Below are 27274 nucleotides of genomic sequence, written 5' to 3'. Positions count from 1 at the left end.
TCTGTAACAGTAAAAAACTATTTTGAGCTAGCAATCATAATTTTTTCTCAATCTATGTTGCTATTTCTAAACACAGTCTGTTCAATTTTTTAAAAAAAATCCCATTTTAATTAATAAGGAAGAGCTGGTAACTGTTAAAAAGCTTAAAAAAATAATCACAGAAAATATGATGCAAACTCTAACACTTCAATTTGCCACTGTACACATGCATTATAAAAATGTCGCTGCTATAGTCTATTAAAAGATCAGAAGGCACATGATCCTCCCAAGCACACATCATTCTCTACAGAATGAGTCAAGGATTGAGAAGTACAGAAAGTTTTCACCCAAGAAAGTAAATAATTGCCACCTCTTCTGGTAAGCCCACTATCAATACTTACTACTTTTCCTACATTTTTCCAGGGAAATTCTTGCCTCTCCCAAAAGCCCTCCATTTTGATAACAAGAAGAGTAATTTGTTTAACTGTATGCACTGACTTCTTCTGATGATAATGTATTTCAACCATCCCAGTAAGGACATTCAGTCCACAACAACAATTATGATTTTGGAATAGTAGTAGAGCATCAAGTTTAAGTTACTGGGGATCTAAAGTTTAAATGAAAGTTTGAGAAGGAAAACAGCATTTCCTGTCAGCCTCAAAACCAAATGCATATAAACAAAGACACAGGGCTTCTCCCTAATACAATTACAACTGAAGCACCTGAAACAAACATGTTGCTTTTTATAGTAAGAATTTAATTTTGATAGACTTGGGTGAAACTGTAACTGTTTCACACTCTTTGAAAACATCAAGTCAGCAACCTCTTTTTAGTTCTCTATGTTCTTCGCCTTTTAAATTAGCACCATGACTGCTATACGGCTGGCATATAATAAAGTACAAATACAGAACTTAGGTAAATATTGTTGTGACTGAGTGGCTGCTGCTGCCAAGCAGTGAAGCAGAATAAGTGTCAGATAAGATAACTCTGTATCAAATACTGAGTTTCTCTCTTTGCCTTTCCCCTCGAAATAAGCTAAAAAATATAGCCAGTAAGATTATAAAGATCAGGAAAACTGAGCAGCTTTTAATGGTGTTTCTCCTCGAAATGGTAGAGTGAAGACATGTCTTATAAATTAAAAGAACATATGCTACTATTCACCCAAGAGTCTTCTGTCTGAGTTTGTACAAACTATTGATGAGACATTCCAGGTGGAAAACAGCTAGGCGGGTGTTAAGGTAGAAACTTGTACAGTCTGTTCTTAGATATATCTTCTAAATCCTTTCCAGCCTTTCGGACGCCAGGAGCTAGATACCAGATTTGTGGGTATTTCTAAGGGTCAGTTGTACCACTATAAGTCATGCTAGTGCAACATCACTCTGCAAAAATAAATGCATGTAAAGGAGACAGACACTTGGACAAGCACAGACATATTAGTAGATGTTTGAAATCATCAGGGACCACGATGCTGACAGAGCTGGCTTCAGCTCTGCTGGTCAAGAAGAGCGAAATGGTTGCTCCAGCAGAAATTGGCATCTAGCTGAGGGCAGCTGAGATTACAGCTAATGCAGTATATAATTGCCTTTCATTAAATAACAAAACACCATCCATCTGAGGCATTTCTAAACATGCCAGTCCAATAAGGATTCCAGTGCGTTACTTTTTATACGTGCCAGCAGAGCCAGTAGCTCCTAAGGAATGCCAAAAGATGAAACAAGAGCTGCATTCATTCATGGTCATCATGTTCAAACATTAGAAACTTGCATTCAACATACAGAGCTAACATTTGACCTGAATGTTTTAGAGAGAGAAAGGAAAGCAGTTTTGAAAAATCATATTGGCAAGACAGATCGCTCTATTTCTTTTGAAGGAAGATCTATTTTGAAATAGTCTCAGTCACTCCCAAGAAAAACTTTAACAGGGCTAAAAGGATAAAGGGAGGAACAACTAAAGGAACTATCCAATCTGCCCAAGCTAAGTAAATAAAGGTTGTCCTAGATATTCACATTCAGAAGATGGTAAAGAGACACAGCCTATAGCTCAGACAGGAAATCTATAGGAGCTCTAGAAAGTCATAGCAATCAGTATCTATGAGCACTGCTCCTTCCTACAGTATAATCACATGAGGAAAGAGGTTATTTCCTACAGTACACCTCCATGGTGAGGATACCAGACAGCTGTTTTTCTGCCCTTCATTAGACAGTTGAGATCTTCTCTTTAAAAGAAACCATACAAATTATACAAAACTAATTTTTTTGCCAAATAAAAATCTCCCTTGATCCCCAAAGATATGGACGTTTGAAGTCACATTTCCAAGCTTTTCTGTTTCAGCCAACACAACCCTCTTCTTTCAATACACACAAAGATTTAGTGCACTTTAGCACAGACAGAAAATCTTCTAGCACATATAAGGATGGACAGGAAGAGAACCCTGAAATCTCCTAATTTTAAACCAGGAACTAATAAACCTCTGCACATTTTTCAGTCATTCTACACTCAGTATGTAAATAAAGAAGTTTTGTACCTAGACAGTTATACATTCCTTAGACTAAGACACATTGCTGTTGGGGGGATAGGAGGGGATATTTACTTTTCCTCCACACTATCTACTTTGTTATCTTGTTACATGTTGTAGCAGGTGCACACAGACACATATTTAAGAAAAATCACTCTCTGACACAGCTAGTTTCATTATTATATGCCTATTTCTGTTCTTTAAATAAAATTCTTCGTGAAGCAGCCAGCATAAAGGCATTTCCTCTTTTGTACCTCTTTTCTTTCTTCTTCCTACATATTAATACAGCTATTGCGTTTTAAAATCTTTCTGCTCAAAGATCTCAAAGCAACCTGTGAACTTCCATAAAACCCTACCCATTCAGCACACTGGGTAAGTAAGTGAAGGGGTGGGGAGGAAAGAGTCTTCCTTTCACAGTCATATTTTTAATCATGAACATATACAGTCACAGACTGAATTTTCTTCCCCATGCTATGTTTCAGAAGAGATTTTTGCGGTGTTGGCTTTTGTTTGGTTTGGGTTTTTTTTTCTTTTTTTTAGTTATTTAAAACACATACACAAAGATGTTATAATGAAAGGGAAAACTAACTCCTGATTTTAACGCAGCAGGATCCACATTAACATGTAAGTAACAGCAACAATTACCATGTGCCCCATGACAGCTGAGGCACAGAAAAGAGAACACTGAATCGCCTTAGGTAGCAGCACTAGTGATATAGCGGAAAGCAGGAGGGGCCTACAGCATAGCCTTTGCCTGGGGATCCTACAGGTCTAACGCTGGCTATAAACATGGCAGTAAACTCTAGCTGAACCGACGCGGAACCGTGGGGCAATACAAGAGCAGCTCACCTGCAAACCAGTAGCTTTGAAAACAGCACAGGCACCAGGAGCAGACATAAAACAAAACCAACAGCAACAACAACAAAAAAGCCAAGGTAAATCATAAACCAAATCGTTAATAGGTAAAATATCAGCGCATAAGTGTGGGATGCTAGGAACTGCAGGTCAGCATTTACCACGAAATACTCAGACCCCTTCTCCCCAGAATCATCCACTCAAGCCACCAAGCACAGCGCTTACCTATCTTCTAAAGGTAAGACTGGAGCAGAGAGCGCATTCAAAACCCTCACGTCCCTACCTGTTCCTCACGAACCACCAAGACACCCAAAGGCTCTGCGCGGTGGGAGACGAGACCGGGCAGGCCCCCAGCCCACCTGGGATGCTGCGCCCCACAACCTGCCGCTGCCCGACCCCCTTCTCCCCACCAGCCTCCGAGTGTACAGCGTGCAGCTGCCCCGGGAGCACGGCGGGCAGCCAGCCCCGTCCAACCGGGGGCACGGCGGCGGCGGGAGAGGGTTGTGGGGCGGGGGGGGGGGGGGAAGCCACACATGAGCGGAATGAGCCCGGCAAGCCCGAGCACACGGCTCGGGAACCGGCCAAACCGGCTGCTGTCACCGCGGCCCTGGCAGGCCGGTGGGGAAGCGCGGGCACGTGTGGCGGAGGCTAACAGCTCCCGGGGGGGGTGGACTCCCGCCCCAGCTCCGGGGCCTCGCCCCACCCAGCCCAGCATCGCCCCTCCGGCGCTGCCCACCGCCCTACGCCCCCACTCAGGACCCCTCAGCTCCACGGAGGGTCCCTCAGCGCTCCATAGCCACCGCCACCCGTCCCCTCACAGCCCACCCTCCCAGCGCCTCACCGCCGGCCGCGCCGCCCCCGCGCCGTCTCGCTTCCTCACCGCCCGCCGCCCCCGCCCCGCAGCCCGGCGCGGGTACAAGCGAGGCACCCGCCAAGGCGCCCCGGACGGGAAGCGGAGGCCCCAAGGCGGGAGGCGGCCGGCGGCTCCCCCCCGCCCTCAGACGGCGCCATCGCGAGTCCGGCAGCGCCGCCACCCTCCCCGCGCGGGCCCCAACGGCGGCCTTACCGCTGCCGCCTTCGGCTCCGCGCCGCCGCCTATTCCCGGCCGCCGCCAGCGCCGGGCGCAGCTCCTGTCGCCTCCGCCTCCTCCTCCTCCCCCTCTGCAGCGGCGGCGGCGCCTCCCCGGCTCGCAGGGGGCGGGGCGGGCAGACAACGTCTGCGCCCGGCCGGGCCCGCGGCACCGCGAGGCGGAGACTGCAGCAGCGGGAACCGCGCCTCCCTCCGCGCCCCTTCCTCGCCGCCGCTCCCCCGCGGTCTCTCTTCGTCCCCTCCTCGCCTCTTTTTCCCTTTGTCTCCCCCCCCGCTTTGTTCGCCCCGGGGCAGCCCGCGAGGGGTGCCCGCCGCCGCCGGGCAGAGGGGGAAGGAGCGGCTATCCTCGGCTCTCGGTCTAACCCTGCCTTGCCGGGCGGCCGGCAGCCAGTCGCCCCGGGGAGGGCAGGCCCCAGGGGGGAACCGCCCGTCCCGGCAGCCCTGCGGGGAGCCGGTGGAGCGCGGACTTGGCTCGGTGCGGAGGGTCGTCGTCCTCCTCCCCGCAGCGGGGAGGGGGCCCGAGCACCGGTAGCGCTGACCCCTTGGGGAATGCGCTGCGGCAGCCGGCGGGTGTGAATGGGAAGGGGGGGGGTGGGAAGGGAGGGGAGAAGAGACAGGGAGGTATGAAGCACATCGCTGTTAATGGATGAATAACTTTACTGTCTGCTGCTTTTCTGCATTTTCCTTTTGTCCTGATGGCCAGAAATTTATCGTTCCTTCTCTTTCTCTAAAGTACTGAGTATTTTAATTTGCATTGCGTTTGTGAAGCAACACATTGGAACCTGGCGTTATTCCACTGCTAAAGTTTAAACAGCTGTAGCAGTAGCTCTAACACCATCATCAACCAAGGCTGAATCGAACAGCTCTGCTTCGCTTCTTTACCTCTTACAAATAAGCAACAGAGCCCAGCCAGAGCTGGCCCATAACTGCTGAATTCATCACAAAGCAAACCTCAGTTTGCAGTCTCATAGATCATTTAGTTTCTGCATGATACCATTCAAACAAAAGGGTGATGAGAAAGCAGTTCCATTGCTGGAGACGGATTGCAATTTGTGTTTCATTTTGGCTTCATTCTTTGGCATTAATCCAGCATGGTAAAGCACAAAATGCTGTGACGCAGTCCCCCAAATAATAGGTTTCAACTAGATCAGCATTTAGCAATGTTTGTTAGAATTTCACTTCGTAAATGTTAAATAGAATCTCTTACCATGGCCATTAGATGTTGAAACAGATACTCGAATCCATGTACAGCCACCCTTCCTTCTCCCTGCAAAATATGATTAAAGTTTCGCTGAATAAGGACTTCAGGACTTAAATATTAGATTGTATTCATAAGCGCAGAGCCAGCAAATGATTGCTTAAAACAAAAAATTGACCCTGCAGCCTCTAGCTATGGAAATAATCCCTAACACAAAAATTGCAATTAGGGTTAAAACTAGAAAGTCAGACTAACTTTACAGAACACTTGCCCAAAATATCTGCTAGCTTGAGAGCTACAGTTGTGAACCTTTGTGTTGTTTCTAGTATCATAGATTTGAGCTTTCTGAATTGATCTGATGCTAATATAGAATTTTGTGTTGTTTTGTTTCGGTAAGTGTATAATTTTCCATCATTTTGCATCATTAATTTGATTTTTTGTCTTACAGTTAATTTGTTACCATGTAGGTAGATTTCAAGAGTATGCAGTTTAATGCACAACATTAAAAGTTTTCATAAGCAATATTAGACTGATGTATCTATTACAGAGCACAGCAACTTGAAGACAGAAACGAAGAGTTGCAGCTTTGCGCTGTTCTTGTACAACTTGTAATGAAGTGCTAGCAGTAAATAACAGTGGTGAAATAATAGACGAAATACGGTTCAAATGTGTAAGTAGCTTGCTTTACTCTCTTGCAAGGCTAAATCTAAAAGTGTCTTGTTACTAAAGCAAGACTTGAGAATGATATCGTGTAGATCAAAAGCTTCTACCTATAAAGGGAATGTGCCATTGATTTTTCATGCAATTTCCTAGTGAACAGAATCATAGCTTCAAGATCAAAGTAATCTTGTAGGAAACAAGGGAGTTAGTTACCCATCATTAACCAGTATCAACCTTCATACCATGAAAAAGTAGCTTTAGAGCAACTGTATCTTAAGTTCATCCCAATTAGAAATGATTGACTTAGCTTCTGTGTACCAGTCTACACTTAGATGGATATATGCTGACTGTGATAACGGTAATATCTAGTATGTTCACAACCAATCTGTAGCAATCATTATAAAAAAAGATGCTGGTACTATAAATCACAGTACTATAAAGGACTAAATATGACTGTGAGCCAGAATATCTTTGATTCCAGTCCTAATGGCTCTCTTTTCTGAACTGCATGACCATAATATACAGACGTTTTCATAACTATGAAAACAGGAACTGCTGGATGCTCCAGGGAAATTCAGGATGCTGACATAACTACTGGCATCCTGGCCACAAGTATAAGGCCTACTTTAGAATTAAAATTGTTCTCTTCAATAATGTGGGAACACCAGTTGAAATTGTTTCTGCCCTTTTTCAGATGTGAAGGGTCCAAAATTATTGAAGCTTTCAGAATAGCTAAAACATTGTTCTTTAAGAACTGCATTTAAGGATACCCTGACTTAAGAGATCCATTTTTATATTCAATGGGACATATCCACACAAGTATGAAGATTTTGAGTACAGGATTTTTTTTTCCCCTGAATGATCTCTTCAATGTGTACATTTGGCAGTTCCTATACAGAACTGATGGTCACACCTGCTTCAGAAAAAGCAACTAATTGTTTTGGTTTTGGTTTTTTTTTTTTTTTTATCATGGAAGTGCTGCTTCAAAAAATCCCAGCACAGAAACTTGCACTATTTTTTTCTGTAGTTTTTTGTGGTTTTGCAAGAACACAACAGGATTCCCCCCATCTCTTTTAACCCAAGTGGTACATTTTGCTCATCTATTTACAGCTATATTGATCCTAAAGAGATTTAGTGTCCTGAAGCCTCAAGCTTACTCTAATTATTTCTGGCTTTAAATTTATGTCTCTAAAACTGGCAGTCTTTGACTGATAGATTAACGCTATTAATTGTCATGTATGCAACAGTTCCAGAAAAATAGTGCAGGCGTGGCAGTTACTTTCACAGTTTAGTGGATTGAAAGGCTGCAAGAAGTCTTTCCATTCTTAAGGTACTTACTGTTTTCCTTCCCTAGGGTCAGCCGTACTACCCAACAGCAGTACAAAAAAGCTCTGCAAGTCCATGTTTGTTGGTGTGCTACACAAGACAAACTTTCATCCAATTTTACATTATTTATTCTACCCAACATGGGTAAAACAACAGAAAACAGTATTTAAACAGACAGTATTTAAAGAATCCTTTCCGCATGCCTGTTTAAACAAGGTGCTTAATTTAACAATAATGTTCATCTTGATTAAGAATGTTTCATTTCACAGATAACTGAGAAACCATAGTCTATTAAAAAAGAAGGACTATGCAAATCATTCTACCACTTATGTAAATACCACCAAAAGCTGAATTCTCACCTACAGAGAAGCAAAGCAGGTCTTTTGTTCCTATTGAGAGCGCTGCGCTCTAAAGAAAAGGTAAATAAATTTTTATTCAGTCATTGGATGATAGCTAAATATACATTGTAAAAAAATCTTACATCAAATCTTTGTTGGTTGTAGTTAACTAAAGTTTAGGAAGTGTCCAACTGTCACCCATTAGTTACCATGTTATTAAATCCATCCTGTTTGTAAGCTTCTCCAAGGATCAAGACCAATTCTGACCTCTGACTCACCCCCTCCTACCCCCCAAAACGTAAGTATGACTCTACAATGTATTCTTAGGAACAGAATCAATCTTCAGTGGCATTTACTTACCAGAGGCAATACAGCTGTGTTACAAAATGAAGGTACTACAGAGTTCCATGGAAACTACCAATGCATTTGAAATGCTTTAATTATATTTGAGCTTTTTCCTCCTTTTCATTTTTCTTTTTTTTTTCCCCAGCTATCCTGCCTTACAGAGTTTGCAGTAAAAATAGTAACTCTTAGCAGCTAACGTGTCTTTCAGATATCTTCTAGAATCTCAGCTATTTCTCTTTCCGTGACATTTTAAGCACTGTGAATTAGATTATAAAAATGTAAGTTAGAAATTCAAATCTTTTAAGAGACAACTAGCCACCTGACCAATAGCCTGAATATTTTGCACAGATTAGATATTTTTATATGTGCATAAGCATTTTAAAATACTTTTGCTGTTCCAAATGCTGTAAACAAACATGAGTACTATGCCAACAGGAATCTGTGGGAAAATTTGAGTGGTGCCTGCTGACATTGTACCCACCTCATTACAAATTTTATTACTCATTCATTTCAGTAAACTCTAATCTAGGTTATTATGCCACACCCATCACCATGGGAATGTGACTTAAAAGTACCAGCAATACTTTGCTATTCAGCTTTTTCTCAGACCTTGTAGTGTGAGCTGATTGCAGTTTCAATATACAAAAACTATTTGAGTAGTTACACCTGACAGATTCAAAAAATTCAGTAATTACAAGCATCTTCAACACAGCAACAATATATAGCACTTGATAGGCACAGTGAAGTATAGATAAATAGCTAAGAGATCAAGATTCATTCATTCTTAACCATGAGAGAAACAGCAGGGGTAACTCCCCATCCCTAATTAACTGTCTTACAGCAGGGGTAAATACAGTAGGAGTTTTACTTACTGGTTCTGCTCAATCTTCTCGGAGCATTATCCATACTGACCGCCACCTCCATGGAAAGAACAATTTAAAAGACAAGATTTAAAAGAACAATTTAAAAGACAAGATTTAAAAGAACAATTTGGATTGGTTTGGATTTTGGCAGCCTCAGACTTTAAACATCTACAGATGATTAAGATGGATAGAATAAGAAAAAAGGAAGTAGAGTTTTCAGTATATGGTATAGGTGGTCTAAGTCTAACAGTTCACGCTCTAATTCATAACAGGATTCAGGGATAGCCTCTAAATACCATATCCAGACAGCCCAAATGCCAGGCAAGGCCTAGTAACCCAATGCTTTCCACTGACTAGCGCCAATCAGCTCCTGGCTCAGCAGTTTCCTAGTCCCCTGCTAGCAGTCTACTGAAGTGCCTACTTTTGCCTATCAATAACCAACTCATCATACAGACTTTGACTATATAAGAAAATATTTGTGCCACCTATTTATTAATTATACTGATAGCATCAGAAAAGAATGAGCACTGGTATCAAATGACACTTGACTTATGCCCCAAAACATATTCAAGACAGATGGAGATAATACCAAGACTAAAAGTAGCAAGTCTAAACATCTGCTAACAGTTTTGCAAAAGCAGCACAAAAGCAATATAAAAAAAAAATAATTCTGAGCATGCAGACAACTCAGTATTTACAAAAGCCTAGAGCCTTTCATTACGTTAAAAAACCAAGAGTGTTAAATGGAAACAATCCCATTTATGAGAATTTTAATTCAAGCATGTATGCAAGTGTAACAGCATGGGACACGTGCTTCAAATTGTAGTAGACTACAGGTGAAGGACAAAAACATTTCCTGGCTTGAACAACTAGTCAGTCCAGTCACTTTGGACAAAAATTCCAGTGGATATAAAGTGTGAACCCAAACATAGTCCATTCCTGCCCCAAGCCCCCCCAAATAATATTTGCTTTAGATACCAGAAGACATCAACTTCCAAATATGAAAAAGATCTGTATCTCCAAGTAGTTTGTGTGCAGCAAATACAAGAATGACCAAAGTGATAAAAAATGCTGAACAATTTAAAATTCAAAGCCTTATGAAAATTAAAGACTTAACATATTTAAACTAGAATTTACCATTACATTAAAAGCCATGTTGTTGGAATGACTTCACTTTACCCTTACTCTAATACCTTCAGTATAAACCTTGGAAACAGTAAAGTTAACAGCTACTTTAATGAGAAGTCTGAGAATTTGTACAAATGATAAAGACTTATCTATTCTGACCAATTAGGTGGAAGGGTGATTTATTATTAATTTATTGTCAACACACAGAGCGCTGTATGGGTACTGAGCATATGAAGATGATTTTCATCTTGCGGTTTCTGTAAGCAAGGCAGAACTACGCAAGTGCTCCTGTAAAGTTTAGGCTGCATGTCCTACTAAAGCAGCAGCATTTCATAAGAGCTATTAAAAAAAGATCTTCCGAGGTGTGGAGAGAGAACTGCATGTTTAAAATATGAGCACCTCAACACACCCAAAAGGTGTGTATGCTTGAAATCATTACCTCATGCCCTGCATCACATTATCATCCACATGTGAATGATGCAGCACACAGCACATAATGGCTTGTGTAAACTGTCATTACTAGCTTTTAACTCCATGGCAGGAGATGGCATGGAGAAAGTATAAGATCTCTATATATGCTTCCCAACAGAGATTTCTTTCTAAAGTGTGTGGAAGCTGGAAGCAACGTACTATTTCATTATCCATTCCTCTTACAGAAAGTAATACTATTTCTCCTATAAAACATGGGGTAGGGGGGAAAGCCTTTTATTTCAGCACATACAATGAACATTTACCTGGACCACTGCTTTCCAAATGCAACCAGCTAAACTGAACTGGCAGATGCTGCAAGAAGTTTTTTTAGCCTCTCAGAAGACAAGCAGTTCATATGTAAGACACTTTGATTTTCCCTTCCTGTAAAGTTTAGAGGAAAAAAAGGAAATAAATATAAAAGCTTTAACTACAAAAAGCCTGGGGTCCTCTTAAGCGTTCAAATGCAGTGTACTAATATATGGATCTTTGGGAAATAAGTACTATCTGTAAAGCCAAGAATTTGAAAAAGTAAGTTCAGTCTCTGAAGTTACCTTATCAAAAACACTTTTGAACATCCCCCCTTCACAAGTCTTTTCTTAGATACTTGAAAATACTTTGTTTTACTATGCACCTCACTTGGCTAGGAAGACTTTTTTCCTACATTTATATAAGGACAAACAAATGCTTTACCAGCTCCAGAGAATACTGTTAAGTCAATCTAGTACTCCCTCTGTTGGCAATGCAAATTATGTACAGTCATTTCACCTACAGGTCCCTCTGAAGACAATTAACAGAAGGGAAAAGTGTTAGAACAATTAATCAGCAGAATTATAACACTTTTAAGCTTTCAGAAGTGGTCAATTCTTCAGATTATGAAAACTGAATGATATGGCAAGTTTCTATTTGAGTAGCTAAAATAATTTTAACAGTTTCTTGATTATGAAAACCTGAACCCAATAGTTGTGACCCTTCCTAAAATATTTAACTTTATTCACCCTCTTTTTAAACAGCTTGTTTTTCTAATTATCTTCAGCAGCTAATTTTCAAAAATCAGCAGTTTGATTGTTTAGGACTTGAAAAAAAAATCTTTATATAAAAGCTCATTTATTAAACATCTGTACACAACAATGAACATGTATGTACAGCAAGTTTACATGAAGGATGAAGTTACAAAAGATACAGTGGTAATTAAAACTGACCCACATAAATAATTTATAAAAATATTTGAAATGGTGAAGATAATGCTGGTAATCCCTGATTATTTTCATCCAATTGTCAGGATTTTGATGATGTGGGAAATCTTTATGTTAGACCTTTTTAAAAACATTCTGAATATATTAAACTTATCTACAGGATAATTAGCAAAATGTATAAAGTATAGATTATTGTACAAAGGACAGATATTAAAAAAATCACCAATCCACCTGAAACTCAAGGACAATATAAATCTTAGCCAAAGTAATAAACAGCAAAACACAAACTCCTCTTTTTATTGTTTCATGTATTGGCAAGTAAACTGCTCTTAACAAATCAACAGTCCTATTATTCCTCAGTGGAAGGATGCAATCTGGGAAAATTCTGTATTTTCTGGCTGCATTGGTGGTCCTGGTCAATACGGAAGCCCTGCACTGACTTCAGTTCCAAAGAAAAACAGGGCAGAGCTGTTATTTGTCAAGATTTTCTCCTTCCCACAAAAGAATAAAGAAGGTTATCTGAGTTTGTAAAATTGGAGGAGGAAAGAGAAGGAAGCAGGGATTTGGACATAAGAAACACAGGAAGACTAGTTAAGACTAAGTCTTTTTCTTTTGCTGGTTTCTTGGGGAATTTTTTAACACGCTTCTTATTCGTAGATAAACACCTGTTGATTCTGCCATATTTTCAAATTCAAATGGTGTTATGCCTGCAGCAAACTTGCTCATATCAGGAACAAGACTGGAGTTTTTTGCAGATGATTCAGTGCTTGTTACCACTTTATTACCGCCTGCATTTTCTCCATCATTAACCTCACGGTTGGGAGCAGGCACGGTGTTATCCAGCAAGCCTTCAGAATCTGTATTATCAGGATTTTCCTTGAAATTAAGTAAACTGTCTCCTGGATTAGGACTAGTTATAGAACGTTCATTTTCTCTTATCTGTTCACTGATGTCGGAAAACCTAGTTTCCACTGTAATCACCTTATCAGATGATCTTACTTCTGCAACAAGATCTACTTCATTCCTAGATGGTGATGATGTAACAGAATTTCCAGTTAAAGGTGTATCAACAGGAATCTCAGAGTCACTGTTTGTGCTTTCTGCCTGCTCTAATGCTGCCCAGATTAATCGCTGCTGTTCCTCTAGCTCTTCCAAGGTCAGAGTATCCTCATCCATTATCGAGTCCACTATTTTTGGCTGAGGAATATCACTGGAAGGATTCAATGGTGGAGTAGTCCTAGGAAGAGGAGGGCGCGTGGGTGTTGAAGGTTGAGGTGGTGTAAGATTTAGTGGAGGTGTTCCTTGTGGTAAAGGAGGAGGAGTTGACATTGATGGATGTCCAGGTGGCAGCGGAGGTTGGAACTGAAAACTGTTGTGAGTTTGAGATCTTTGTGACACTTCCAGGTCTAGAAACAGATTAAAAGACATCTATTAGAATCTGAAATCTGATGAGGACAAGATTCAAAGTGCCAATGTTCTAATTAACTAGCAGACTTATGTCTTTTCATCCTTGGTTTTCAGCTGAGAGAGAACAAACTTTTTGAAGGTTTTAATATCCACTGAAACTATGTTTTTGGGGATTTTAACTCTGCTAGCCATTCAAGGAAAAAAAAAAGATAAAATACTCTTGAGGGTATTGAGAACAAACTTATTCCACACCGAGACACACTGAAGGATTCCCTCATAGGAAATCCAAAAGGAAAGCCAGAGGTTTCTCTAGCTATTCTAACATTTAAACAACACTGTAAGTCCTCATGTGAGTTTGACTCATTTTTAAGACGTTGTCAGCTTGTAACTTCCTACATTACTTCATCCAAATATTTAAGGATTTGGAGGTCTTCATAACAGATGTTTCTTTAGGATACACTTGAAGTAAAGAGATCGGAATTTGGAACCTAACATTGCAATTGCTCTGAGCACATTTGAAACCTCCTACTTGGTACTGGAAGATATGACAAGCACAGCAACAGAGAATGCTTATTATAGAGGCCCAAATGAAACTACAGTAGGACACTGCTAGCATATGTTAGCAGTTACATTAATTACCACCATAATGAATATTAACACATTGGTTTCTCTTCAGGAACACTGACATTTCAATTCAGAGCAAGTTATTGTGAAAATAAAAATTGAAATTAGAAAAAAATAATTGCAGAATAACTATACCAGAATCTAGGTCCATGTCAGCTGCTGGTACCTCCAAATTGTCATCTTTTGGTCGTTTAGAATGATGAGACCTTGACTGAGATGCAGCCCTTTTATTGCTAGATTTTGGACTTGGCTGAAGAGAAATTATCCAGGAAAACAAAAGAAATTAGTATTAAATTCTACAAGGTAACATTTCCAGCTATAAGAATATACTTAAAGCAATTTCTAAGTATACAATCATTTGGCGACCCGGTGTGTAAACTAGACACTGAAGTTTGAGAGACTTAATGCAACTTAATAGAACTGTAATCTTGTTCAGGTTTAAGTGGCAAAAGAAAAGACTGTCTGCATTCCAAACACACGATTACGACCAAGTCCCCACCTGGACACCTAGATCTTATGAGACCATCACAAGACAAGTATTGCACATCCCTTCCTGGCAGGCTTAGAATTTATTTTTTTAATTCCATATAGCATTACACTTTGGGACTGAGAGCATAGCATGCATCTTCACCCTTAACTGGAAGTATTCTACAGTAGATAACACTAGGCTAGAGTCACATTAGCGAAGACCTGAGAATGATACAAGACAGGACTACCATGTGTTTTCTCAAGTCACTGTAATAAGGTTACTGTAAATCATGACTACACAAGTAAGCTTTTCACTTATTAGGGAAGTCTGGAACTAAGACTGTTTTTAGGCTGTAAAAGTTTATAGCAACCTCTTTGCACAACTGTTTATAAAATATTGCACACTTGGGATCTGCTTATATTAATTGAAATAATGGAATTTGTTCTAAACATGAAGCTCCTTTTTGTTAGAACAGGTAAGCCAAGCATCAGCATTTCACGCCTGGTAGTGTCTGCAAGAAAGTCTATCCCCTTGTGCAAAAAAGAAGATATAAACAAGAGGTCATCACTGGCTATGCTAACTACAAGACAACTTTTCTTTTTTTTTTTTTTTTCCAAATAACAATGAGATATATTCACCGCATGAAAATTTGAAAGGTAGTTAGCAAAAACATCCTTCTGTTGAGATGGCTGCATGGGGATGGAACCAAATATCTGCCATTCCTACAGAAAAAAAAAAAAAAAAAGGAAATACTGTTGCATATGGTTGCCTAGTAACACAACAGTAAAACTTAAGAGAAACACTTGAGAGATTAACAAGCCAAGATGAATTCCTATTCTCATCAAAAGCCTCATTTATTAGAGTAAATAGATCTTTAGTAGAAACTTCTGGCAAACCAAAGTACTCTCACCTGTGAACACAAACAGCTGATGCAATGCACTATGACTGGGTAGTAGGAATAGTAATTTAAAAAAAAAATCACCTTTACAAAATGTCGTTAGCTATTTCATAGCAACTACTCTTCAACATTTGCAACACAACTACAAACTTCCCCTTGAAATAACTGTTCAGACAAAAAAGGCTTACTTTGAAAAAGTGTTAATTCTTAGTGAAAACTAAAAAAAAAAAAAAAAGGACCGAACTTTGCTTAAGAATACTGAATGAAAAAACACATTTGGAAGCCACTAAATGGGCAAACGTAAAGCTGTAAAAGAAAATGTACAAGTGCTTCTTTTCAATGCACAGGCATTAACATCAGTGATGGAGTTCACTACTAACAGCAGGTTAAAATGCTTTTGAAGATAAAAAGTTCAGCAGCAGCAGGCACAGGAGATTCCTTGTGTGCTCTGTGCTTAAGAGGGCACCCACTATGTGGGTCTTCCGATATGACTCGTTTTGTTCTAGCTGTTACAAAGCTTCCCAGAGCTTGTCCACTAGTCTGATGTAGTTTTCTATGGTTGAAATTATATTTATGATAACACCCACAGTAATTTTCACACTCCAAGAACATTCAGAAAATTTAGATGTATGGAAGGAACAAGCATTCATGTGTGAAGTTTTCTGTTTTTTAAAAAAAAAAAAAAAAAAAAAATCAAACTATCCTTCTAGGCTCCTGTTGGTCTCATAATGGAAATAATCACCACAAAAGCACTGTCAAACCCTACGCACAAAAGTTGTGACAGATATCAGATAGATGGGTGTCATGCCAATTACCTCAATGGCCCCTAGTCCCAAACCAGGTGCTTAAAAATAAGAGCCTGTTGAAAGAAAATTGTCATATGCAGAATATAAAATGTTAAAACTTGGCTAAAAGTAATTAATGTTACTCAGCATGTTGTTTAGAAGGCAGAGGACAGCCACTTACATCTGGGATCCCACTTGGAGTGGATATATTAAAGCCTGGATAGTTTATCAACTTAGAGACATCGTAAGTGGTGTGTTTTGTTTGGTGAGATCCTTCATCTTCCGTTCCACCATCACCTATAATGAAATATAATTATTATTGATGCTAATTAAGAATGTTACTGAAAAAGTCCACAGGATTTAAGAACAGGGTTTTGGGGTTTGGAATGTAAGTATTGATAGAAGGCTTTGTAATCCACAAAGGCAATAACAATGACCAAATCTATCAAATACATGTGTGAAGCTTCCCCAGAAACCTAACTGGGTATTCATAATAATACTACTCCTCATGAACCATTACTAGCCTCACAATTTGGCATCAGGACTGTTCTCCGAGATGCAGCATAAATGCTGGTCTTAGAAAAAAGCTGGTAAATTACTTGGTAAGTTGGGTTTCAAAAAATGTATTCTTTCCTTGTTGGTGGTCTTACTCTTATTATATACGAGTAAGTTACTGAACTTTAGAAAGTACTATGGTTTCTTTCATAAAACATAAGAAAAGAGAAGCTTATTAAAAAAAAGGAAGAGGAAATCTGACAACAGGCTATTTGCAAGTCTTGCACAGTTTCACAGGAACTCTGTTCTAATAGCAAGGGTTGATGAGAGTGAAATCACACTGAGAGTCATCATCTATGCAATCCAATCATTATAGAAGTTGTTTCATTGTCACATCATAGCCAGATGAAAGGGGAGTATTTTTACATTACTTTAGAAAAGAAAACTTCATTTACAACTTTGTCTCTCCCATGAGAAAGATGAAGGTTTACAAACTAGGTACTTTGTCTCCTGAATAGGGTGCAGCCAGTAAATAGCCTGCATTCTGAAAACTGCATTCCTGCAGCACATTCCTTACCTTTTCCATCGTAAAGCGCAAGTCCCGAGTACTCCATTTCAGCCTCCTTGAGCCAGCCTGGAGGATAACCCAGCTGACGCATGCGATATATAAATGGAGGAAGACTTTTATCTGTGACACCAAGTGCATCTTGAAGTTCCCCACTAAGTTAAGGAAACAAACAAAACAAAATATTCTCCACTAAAATCCATGATTGATTTCTGACAAAAGGAAGTTATGAATATTTTGTTGAATTTTAAACTCTCAAGTTAAAATAACTTAGTGTTAGCTCAAACTATGTTGCCTGTCAATCCCAAATATAACAATTTTAGGTTAAAACCAGCTCTGCTGTTAAAGGTTACTTTTAACACTTTCATTTCTCGTATGCTTAAACATTTTGTGAGAATTAATTCTATGCTGAGAACAACTTACTTGACTTGTTACTTCCGATTCACAGCCTTAACTGTAGCTATATTGACAGGAAGGGTGGAACTTAACACAACACTAAATTTACTGGTGATTTCTTTGGAGACTGCTACAGTCATATTATGATTTTTTTAAAACATTTTGAATAGAGAGAAAAAGAGAGGAAGGGACACTCAAAGTTCAAAATTTTCAGAATTTTGCATGCATTTTTAGTTTATTAGGAACCTAATATATTTGCAATTTGAGTAGCCAAAGAGTAACATTTATCTCCCTACATTAGGGAAAATGCCATGGGAAAGAGTAGGACTATTAACTACCAATGAGTTTTCATTTGAAAACTACCTGTGCAATTTATTAAACAAAATTTTATTTAGCAAACAAATTTGAATATAATACACCCATAGTTAAGAGTAGCAGATGGACTTAATAGAACTCTGGAAAGTAACATCTGGCACTCCAAATGTAGAAAAGGTATTCCAGAAAAGCAGTGCAACAGCTAATGGAAGGAAAAGAGATACCTAATTACTCCTGGTTTAAATTTTCCAAACCTCTCTTCTACTTCTTCTGCATGATAACGCTGCTGAAAATTCTGATTGCTCGCTTCACCACAAGCTTCCATAAACTCCTTTCTCTTCTCACTTATACGAGCTGCATTTCGTGGCTTAAAGATAACACAATTGGGAAGTTTAGATTTGGACAATTTAAAGTTTATGCACTCCTTCACCCAACATAAAACTGATACTCCTTGCCCTCAGCATGCTTAATCATTTATCGCATGGCCATGGGATAGAACTACAGTTGTAATGAAAACTACATAGCAAAAAACTAAGAGTATTTGCATTGGATCTAGCAGAGCTCTGAAACAGGAGGAAAGACTGTTCAAACTGAAAAATGTCCCTCCATAAATTAGAGGAGACATTCAAACCATTACACTACAAAATTAATTTATGTTCTGATTTAGTATGTTAGAATTTATAAGTATGAACAGTATAATCTAATCAACAGAGATGAATAACCATTTGTACATCCTGTCCCCAATGCATCTAATTATTTTTTTTTAAATGGTGCAGTTACACTGAAACATTTCTTCGAGAGCAGCAGTCTTTTGAATACTTATGTAGACTTTACCTTTGGGCAATCTTTCATTTGATGGTCTTCAGAACCACAATTGAAACAATGCGGTTTTGGCCTGCTTAAAAAATGCACAAGAAGTTAAGCCTGAAAATCATTTTGCAATGTTGAATGCACTTAATTATTTTAAATCTTGTTGGATTTTTAGTTTTAGACTTTGAAAGAAAAAAGTAAGCATTGCTTGCGGACTTCATATGCTGTCTTCTGCTTCTTTAAATTGACTGCTTAATGTTAATCTTCAAAATAGACTAACAGAATATTGTTTATTTCACAGTCCTAAGGGGAACACAAGAAATGAGAAAAACACAGGCACAGCATTTGGGGGTGGGGGGGAAGAATACATGACAGCATGTGGAGAGGAGGTGGGGAGAGAAAGAGAGAGAGAGAAAAAGCGAGAAAGAGAGCGAGAGAGCGAGCGAGAAGAACTAAAATTACAGTGGAAAAGTAGTACTTCCGGGCAGAAATGGAGCTTTTCTATCCCATATAATAGAGATCTATTCCTTTAAGAGGGAATACAATAGTCATACAATAATTCAGGCTGGATCTCAGGAGATCTCTAATCCAATCCCTTAATCAAAGCCGGGTCAGCTATGAGATCAGACCAGGTTGCTCAGGGCTTTATCTAGTTGGGTCTTGAACATCTCTCAGGATGGAGACTGCATAACCTCTCTGGGCAACCTGATCCAATAGTTTACTGTCCTAAAGGTGGAAAAGCTTTTCCTTATATCATGCTGCAGATAGAAGAGTATTCACTGAAGGATTTCTGCTTCTGATTAAATATGTAAACATTTGCATAGATAGTGTCAATAAATGAAAACAAACCCTACATACTAAAGCTTACGCTATGTCCAGAGGAAGGAAAGTGAAGATGTTAAAACAATACTTTTAACTCTAGAGTACAGATAAGGAACCCCTCAATTTAATATGCCTGTAGTACATTAATACCTCTATTTCTCTTTTTATGCTTGTATCATCAGAGGTCTGATCCTTTTTACAATACTAAGAATCAGTTACCAGTAGAAACAAGTAGGAGAGCATGGCTACTTCTTTGGAAAGTCCTGGTCCACAGTTTGAACAAGTTATGCATATTGTGAAATTGTGCACTGAAAACCTGGAATGGAACTGCAGCTGGCTTCAAGCTTATTTTTCCTTGTAAATTCATACCATGGCAGCAAACATTTTCAACATTATAGGGAGGGAAAATCCCAATCTCTTACCAGATTTTAGAGAAAGATTTCTTTTCTGAACATTGTTTTTTTACCGAATTAGGATGGGAACCAGAAGTGGAGGCAAAAGGATGACACAAGAATGAGTGTCCAGGGTAACCCCCCCACACGCACACACTCCAACCACTTGAAGCCTCTAGTAAGCTAAAGTGAAGCACGTCTTCTGCTTCATCTTTACGTAGTATCTAAACAGAAACCTGTGGTGATCCAAGTTTTATCACCATCCCTTTTCACGAGCACAACCCTTCAATCTGCTTTCCATTTAGACGGTAGTACTTCTAATCAAACCAGAGTTTAGCTCAGCATGCCCCTTTATCTTTGAAATTCCCGCTAAAAGCTTGCCTAGTCTTCATTGCATCTGAGATCAGTGACTTTAGATGCTACGAAGACCACACAAGCTGTCAGGTGGATACTTGATTTGCTTTACTTCTTACCTCCCATAAAAGCTATACAATCAAGTCTAAGATCAGTCTGTCTTAAAAGTCTATAAAATAAGTCAGACAGGAGTTGTTCTACAAAACAGTAAGAATGATAGTAGTACACCAGTGCAAGGATGACAAAGCAATCACTAAAAAGGCAAGCAACAGAAGAACTGAACATAAACTTCAGAAAGTTTTTTACACATTGATTTTAGGCCCTTCCTAAAGAAAGTCAATAAACAAGAGAGACCCATTGACTGCAAAGCTCAGCACTGGTTTACTTAATTTAAACTCATTGCTCAAGTATGTTCAAGGGTTTAGTATACTAGGGAATAATCACAGTGTACATCTGAACTTTTCAGCTCAAAACTTTATATTTAAGAATAATACAAACCTTTTTGGTTTTACTTGTATTTCTTGTCCATCTAGGGAGAGAATCTGGCTGAAAACTTGCTGATATCTTTAGATTTCAATAAGGAACTGCTACTGGATGAAGCAAAATTTCAATCTTGTTTAAAATATCAGTGAAAACCTAACAGTGCTTTGAATAGAATACTGACTCTTCTGGATTAAGTTACAGATGGGTCCTTGACATGAAGTCCATAGTATAAACTACAGAACTGTATCTACAATAAACTATTTGCTAAGATGGGCTTGCGTTGTTTCCTCCTACCCTTCCATCCAATAACCAATTTTGTTCTTTATCAGCACTTGCTAAAACTACAACACTCTTGTTTATAGGCAGAAGTTTCAAGCTAATAATTCTGATATGCTTAACAGCAGTCTTATTAATAACACATTTTGGTACAGTTTCAGAAATATAACTTGCTTCTCAAGTATGTGGAGACAAGTTGTATCATACTACTTGTGTTTGCTTTTGGACTGCAATGTGTCAGCTGCTCTGCCCATTTGTCTAAAAACGTATGAGAAGACAACAGAGCTGCATGCAAACCTGTATGGTAAAGACTTAACAAGATTCAGTAGAGTTCAGAAGCACAGCAGTTTCCAGAATCTAACAGTTGCTTTTAAAAAGAAGAGCAGATGCCAGATACTAGTCGAACTGACATGTTAATTGAGTGCAGTACTTCAGTCATTCAGAAGCACGGTACCTGATATACCACTTCACTCAGAAGTAAGTGTTATTTTAGGCTTAATGTCATCTATGGGAGCTATAAAGAAAGATGCAGTAAGTACATTTAAAGAACAGTATCAAAGCTAAGCTGGCAGACATGAAACTTTAGCCACACTTAACTTGGCATTTTAGGAGAAATTCCCCTGTTAGGCATCTAATTCCTTCATCTAGAAGTTGGGAGACAGTACAAATATCATTCGGAGAAAAAGACTGACTTAACGAACTATAACAGAGACAGCTTTCCAAAGGTAAAAATTACAGCACAGTGCATACACAGTCAAAGGCAGGCACAAGAAAACCCAAGCTAGCCAGCTTATAAATTGGCAATTTTTGTTCAGATAAAAGTAATTTTTATAACACTAGGAAGTGACCTTTACTACAAGCCCGATAACTAGATATTGCAGAAATGAACTGTGAAACTGGTTCTTGTCCTGACTCTTTCTGGGGCAGAAGAATACTGGAAAACCAGGGAGATGAGATTACTTGTGAAACTTCCTGTCCAATTTCTTTTTGTCATGGAGGACTAAAATATTAAAAAACACTTTTTCCAACATTTCCCTCAATCCCACCTTTCAAATACTGGCTTTAATAAACAGTAAAGAACCAACTTTAAAATGGACGCAAGTTAAGAGCATTCCATAGTTAAATTTTACTACAAGACTTTCCCTCTGGCTCCCACATTTGGAAAAAAAAAACACCTTACAGCATATTTGAGTTTGCCAAGCACTTTTCTTCTCCCAAAGAGCAGATTTTACAGTGGGAGAACACTTATTTGTTATCTGGAATGAGCTGTCATTCCAAACCTGATTACAAACTGGCCCAGGAAATTCCTAAAGTCACAAGATGTATTTATAAGGATAAGGCATTCACTCTTCCCAAGCATAAGCCTTCTAAAAATCAGCAAGCCAATCATATCAAAATACTTACAAGTTTTGAGTAAAAAAGCCATTAATGACTCATTAAAACTCTTCATCTATAACAACTGATAATAGTTTAGATATTACAATCTACTGAACAGAATCTGAGTTCAATTTACCCACTGGCATTCTTTGGATTTGACAAACGGAAAAAACCCCTTGTTTTAGTAAACAGGATACTTAGGTATTTCCCATCCTTCTGTCAGCTGTGGATTCTCATTTAATATAGGCTGTCCCAGTTTATCGAGACAAAAATTGGTAAAATACAGAACACTTCCTACAACCTGTAGAAAAAAAGTCAGAAAATTGTCAGAAATGTGTCAGCATTTAGGTCAGATTGGTAGCATTTCTATAAATTTACACTGCTTGAAATACTTCCAGGTTTTTTTTCCCCCGCTCTGTAAGAATTTACAAATAATACATGCCCACACCTGTACAAATAAGTATTTTTTCCACTGATGTAGCCAAAACATGCTGAACTTAACTGCTATTACACTGATAAATGAAATTTAACAAGATCTTATTTTAATGGCAGTGTATACTGAATATGTAGAATGAAGAGTCAGACCTACCATTGAAGAGTACATAGTCAAAAACTTACACTAAAAGCTTCTTTAGTTTTTTTAACAGAATTCGAGCTTGCTGTTTTACAGTCCTCTTCCAAAAGAACACTGGAGGGCTGACATGAAAAGTAAAAATGCAATTAATTAATTTGAAATAACAGGAAATAGAAGAGCTCTTAAATTACTGAAGCATGTAAAAGGCACAGAACATGGAATACAGCTGCTACTCTTTCATACAACATTAGTTAAACAGTAGGATGGAGATGTCTACATCAGTCATGATGCCTTCCACAGTCCAAAGTAAGACACAGCCCATTTTTAATGTTTTCTTTGATGGGCAATCTGCTGCATAAGAACATCTTTATTCTTACCTCAAAAGCTAAGAGAAAGATGGGGAGAAATGTGCCATTTCACCTTTTTACTGAAAGGGGATTCTAAAAAGTGAATGTTAAGTAAAACTCAAAATTCTAAACTAAGAGAAGAAAGTGGAAATTTCCAGATTCTGTTGTTCATCTACGCTCTTATATATACTCAAAGTTGGGCCAAATACTGTCAGAACAGGATACGTTAAGTTTGTACCTTACGGTCTTTTCTCGATTATTTAAACCAACTTATAGCTTTGCTTTTACACAACTTTCACTAGGAACAGTTCTAAAGAAGCATTTTCATAGGCAGAAAGGCTATTTTCTTTGTCCTGGTCCTCTATTTTTGGAACAATTAGTTATATAACATTTGTTTGAAAGTTACATGATTTGGAATTAAACAGGAAAAAATATCTAGAATTCAGCTACTTAGCAGTATTTAGTATTTCAATATTCCCACTATAAAGATACAAAAGAAGGAGCACCTAATAACAATTTGAGTTTTAAAGTACCTGTGGCTTAACATTGAAGTGCGTTTTTTCTTGTTCACCTCTCTTCTGCTCTTCATATTTCTGAACTAAATTAAAAACAAAATCTTCAATTTCTTGACGATACTGCCTGTAACAGAGTGAAGAAGTATATGGAGATGAAGACATGAGGAAGATTGAAACATATGCCAGATGTCTTTTTTTTAAGCATTTACTGTTTACTAAAGAACTTAGAAAAGGGGCAGTCAACTTCTTTCCTGTCCTCCTCCCTCCCAACCCCCACCAACATGAATGCAATCTATTATTAGAGAGCACCCTTACATTAGGGTGGCAAAAAAATCAACTCAGAGGCAGGGAAAATTTAATTTACTATATTTACCCACAACGCTCATGAAACTCAAACTGCTATTCAGACTCACTCCAAGTTCCTGGAAGTCACACTTCATTTCATGATAAAAATGGATATGAAAGCAACAGGCCTGCTGTCATATTGCTCATTATCCCTTCTTCCCTTCAAGCTTAACAAGTTTATGTTACTGAATAAAACATATATCCATCCTTTGGGCAAACACTAACATAGCCTAACAAACAAACAAGAAGTCCCATTTCCATTTCCTGTCAGGATTGCTTTTTCTTGGAAAGTACTTACTTAGAAATTACATTGTTCATAAATAAAATCTGTAACAGAGGTCCATCAAGTTTGGAGTTGTCCACTGAAATTCCACTAGAAGAACAGAACAGAGACACAGACAATGGTTACTGTACTAGCTTTACTGTAAATATTCCCTACCCATTTTATCACAGCGAAGAGTCTGTAGTCCACAGAGAGAGGGAGGTTTGGCTAATACAAGTTCTGTCCTTTTAAGAAGTTCCAATTCACTTAAAACAGAAATCGTCCTCTTTCAAGCAAAGCAGGTTGTCTGGTGTGAGGTAGAAAGAAAACAAAACAGAACACCACACTACAGAAATTTTCTTCTAATTGCGGTAAACTATTATAAAATAAGATCTCTTATTTATTCAACCATTTTAATTTACTTGTTCTCACTGCTGAACTTTACAATAACCTGTTTTCCTAAAGGTCATGTAAGTTTCATAAACAGATAGATACACACAAATAAATAAAGTTACAGCAATACAAACTAAGTTCTTGATACTGAAGTCTAAAAGACTTTTCAAGAATGGCAATGGCATTTTAGAAACCCAATATCTGAGCAGGGACAGGGACACAGAAGCAAGGTTTCTAAAAGACATTGTTACCTCAGGCAGCTGTTATCTCAGACAAACTCTATTTCAAACACGTATAGGTCATGAAAAGCATTTTACGTCAGCATTAACATACCTAGGACGAGTCAGAATATTCAGCTTCCTTTTAAGTTCTTGATGTTAGTTTATTGTTAAGGAACATTACTTTCTTCAGAAGACAGACCCACATCTTAATTAAAGGATCAAAACAAACAAGAAAACACCTAACAAGAATTCCACACAATAACTGATGGGGTTTTAGGCCTTCCTTTTCACTGCACAGAGGATTATTTAGAAATCCACCTGCTGCTGAAGAAACACAATAAAATGAAAAAAAAAAAAAAAAAAACCAAACAAAAAACAAACCCCCAAACCACAACCCCCCCCAAAAACCCTAAACAGGTGGAAAAGAGGACTAGCTGTGACAATCCAAATAGTATAATTTATTACATGCACTATGGTTGAATTGTCAGATTTATAGTATTTAATTTTAAAAATGCCTACAATCATCTCAAAAAAAGTCAACAGTAAGACACACATACTTGTAAATACAAAATAAACTGTAAAAACCATTTCAGATTCCACTCTGCTGCAGTATCGAACCCCAAAACCGTTTAGGGTACCAGTCACAATTTAACAGTTTAAAATTATTTCTAGCTATGTTAAAGACGGATTTTCAAAGTGAACATACAGCTGTTTCTCTTCTCTAGAAAGACAGAAAGAAGGACTCCAGAGTCAAGTGTTTTAACAGCCATCCCAGCACCAAGAGCTCCGCTATCTCCTGTGCCAGCTTAAGTGCAGCTGCCACGGACCTGGACGTTCTGAGAATCAAAGTTTTCAGAGAAAACTTCCTCTTAAGTGACGGAAGCAGAAGCCAAGAAAAACCAGCCACCGCACCGAGACGCGGGCTCGCAGGGGCCCAAGGCGGGAGCCGCTGAGGGAGGGGGGAGGCTTCCCCCCTCCCCGCCAAGCTCAACTCTCATCGTCCTCAGTACGCGCCAGGGCTCCGGCTGCCAGGCAGAGACTGACAGGGCCTTCCCCCACAGAGGCACAAGGCCCGGCCTCACGGAGGGAGGCGGGAAAAGCCGGAGTCCCTCACGCCGGAGGCAGCCGCCAGCCCCGGGACGGCAGGCGCCAAGGTTGGCCCGGAAGGGAACGGGCGGCAGGAGCGGCGCCCGCCCCTCCCCGCCCCGCCGCTGCGCCCTCCCCGGAGCAGGCCCTGCCTCTCCGTCAGGATATTCTCTGCCCGGAGCCGCCGCACCGTCTCCTCGCGGTCCCGCAGCCGGGCGTACAACTCCTCCAGGGCTTTCTCGGGTCTCTCCTCCTCCTCCTCGGAGCTGAGGCGAGGCGGTGGCGGCGGCCCGTCCTTTTCCTCGAGCTGCTCGAAGAGCTCGCGGTCCCCGAAATCCACCTCAGCCGCCATCTTAAGCTGCAGCAGGAAGGGAGGGGCTTGGGGGGAGGGAGGGGGGAGCTGCCGAGGCGGGCGCAAAGGGCAGAAGGAGCCGCCGCTCGCAGCGGGAAGCGCCGGACGGGCGGGCCCTACCCCGTTGCGGAGCCGGGGGACCACAACTCCCAGCATGCAATGCCGGCAGCCCGCCATGGCGGCGCCCGGCCTGCGGCACTGGGAGATGTAGTCTGCGCCCTGCAGGCGGGCGCGGTGCGTGCCGGGCTGTCCGCGGCGCACGGCGCGTCGGGAGCTGTAGTTCTGCGGAGGAGAAGCCTCCCCAAAATGGGGGGAGGCCGGCAGCTTCCTCGACAGACTCTCTTGTCTCCAGGAACCATCTGCCCTACTGCTCCTTTTTTGTTGTTGTTATTTTTTTCTTCCTCGGGGTGAGGGATGGAGAAAAAGAGGGCAGCAAGCAGGGTGCAGGACAAGAGTATTTTTAAGCAGGCTGTCTGCAGCAAAGGCCCCGTCCAAACTGCATCCTGCCCTGGAACTCCAAGAGTCACGCTCCTGTTAAGGCTCTGCCTCCTGCATTTAACATGCCCAGATACAGCTGTTCTAAGACAAGCTTATATAATCTACTACAAAAATCAGAACACACTTTTAAGTACTGAAGTATTAACAAGGGGCTTTAACGTCCTACCTTGCTCCCCAAGGGTTTGGTTATCCCTCTCTCTTTCCTAAAATTTTAGTATCAAATTGAAAAAAAACCAAACACACATAAAACAAG

General features: G+C 39.8%; 3 protein-coding genes across 19 annotated transcripts in view; 1 reads left to right on the top strand and 2 right to left on the bottom strand.

Moving 5' to 3' along the window:
* The window catches only part of CLIP1 (CAP-Gly domain containing linker protein 1), a 73348-nt gene extending 68826 nt beyond the window's left edge, over positions 1-4522 (bottom strand). For 12 of the 14 annotated variants that reach the window (XM_030023825.2, XM_030023828.2, XM_030023829.2 and 9 more), the window contains exon 1: positions 4416-4521. The gene's annotated coding sequence lies outside the window, so the exon portion shown is untranslated. Of the gene's footprint in view, positions 1-3343; positions 3358-4415 lie in introns of those variants that run through there. The other 2 variants (XM_041126210.1, XM_030023826.2) reach the window with 2 other exon arrangements.
* On the top strand, positions 3892-4800 carry LOC115346470 (proline-rich protein 2-like). Its single transcript, XM_030026544.1, has one exon. It carries the CDS (start codon positions 3892-3894, stop codon positions 4798-4800), a length of 909 nt encoding a protein of 302 aa, XP_029882404.1.
* Positions 4801-11854: 7054 nt separating this feature from the next.
* Positions 11855-26593, bottom strand: ZCCHC8 (zinc finger CCHC-type containing 8). 4 transcript variants are annotated; one of them, XM_030024855.2, is made up of 14 exons: positions 26340-26593; positions 25198-25240; positions 24508-24582; positions 23883-23988; positions 23047-23124; positions 22626-22729; positions 20791-20856; positions 18749-18812; positions 18139-18281; positions 17216-17358; positions 16325-16440; positions 15099-15182; positions 14127-14241; positions 11855-13366 (listed from the first exon to the last, which is right to left on the bottom strand). In XM_030024855.2, exons 1-14 carry the CDS (start codon positions 26521-26523, stop codon positions 12558-12560), a joined length of 2130 nt encoding a protein of 709 aa, XP_029880715.1. In that variant the 5' UTR covers positions 26524-26593; the 3' UTR covers positions 11855-12557. The 4 variants fall into 4 exon arrangements, with proteins under 4 accessions (XP_029880715.1, XP_029880716.1, XP_029880717.1 ...); XM_030024856.2 differs by having other exon boundaries at positions 18749-18809; positions 26340-26591; XM_030024857.2 differs by lacking the exons at positions 20791-20856; positions 22626-22729 and having other exon boundaries at positions 18749-18809; positions 26340-26421.
* Between the last annotated feature and the right edge of the window lie 681 nt (positions 26594-27274).

This window comes from Aquila chrysaetos, chromosome 9 (assembly GCF_900496995.4).
Source record: "Aquila chrysaetos chrysaetos chromosome 9, bAquChr1.4, whole genome shotgun sequence".
NCBI classification, from domain to species: Eukaryota; Metazoa; Chordata; class Aves; order Accipitriformes; family Accipitridae; genus Aquila; species Aquila chrysaetos.
The sequence above is the reverse complement of the archived record's forward strand: the minus strand, read 5'-3'. Positions and strand labels throughout refer to the sequence as shown.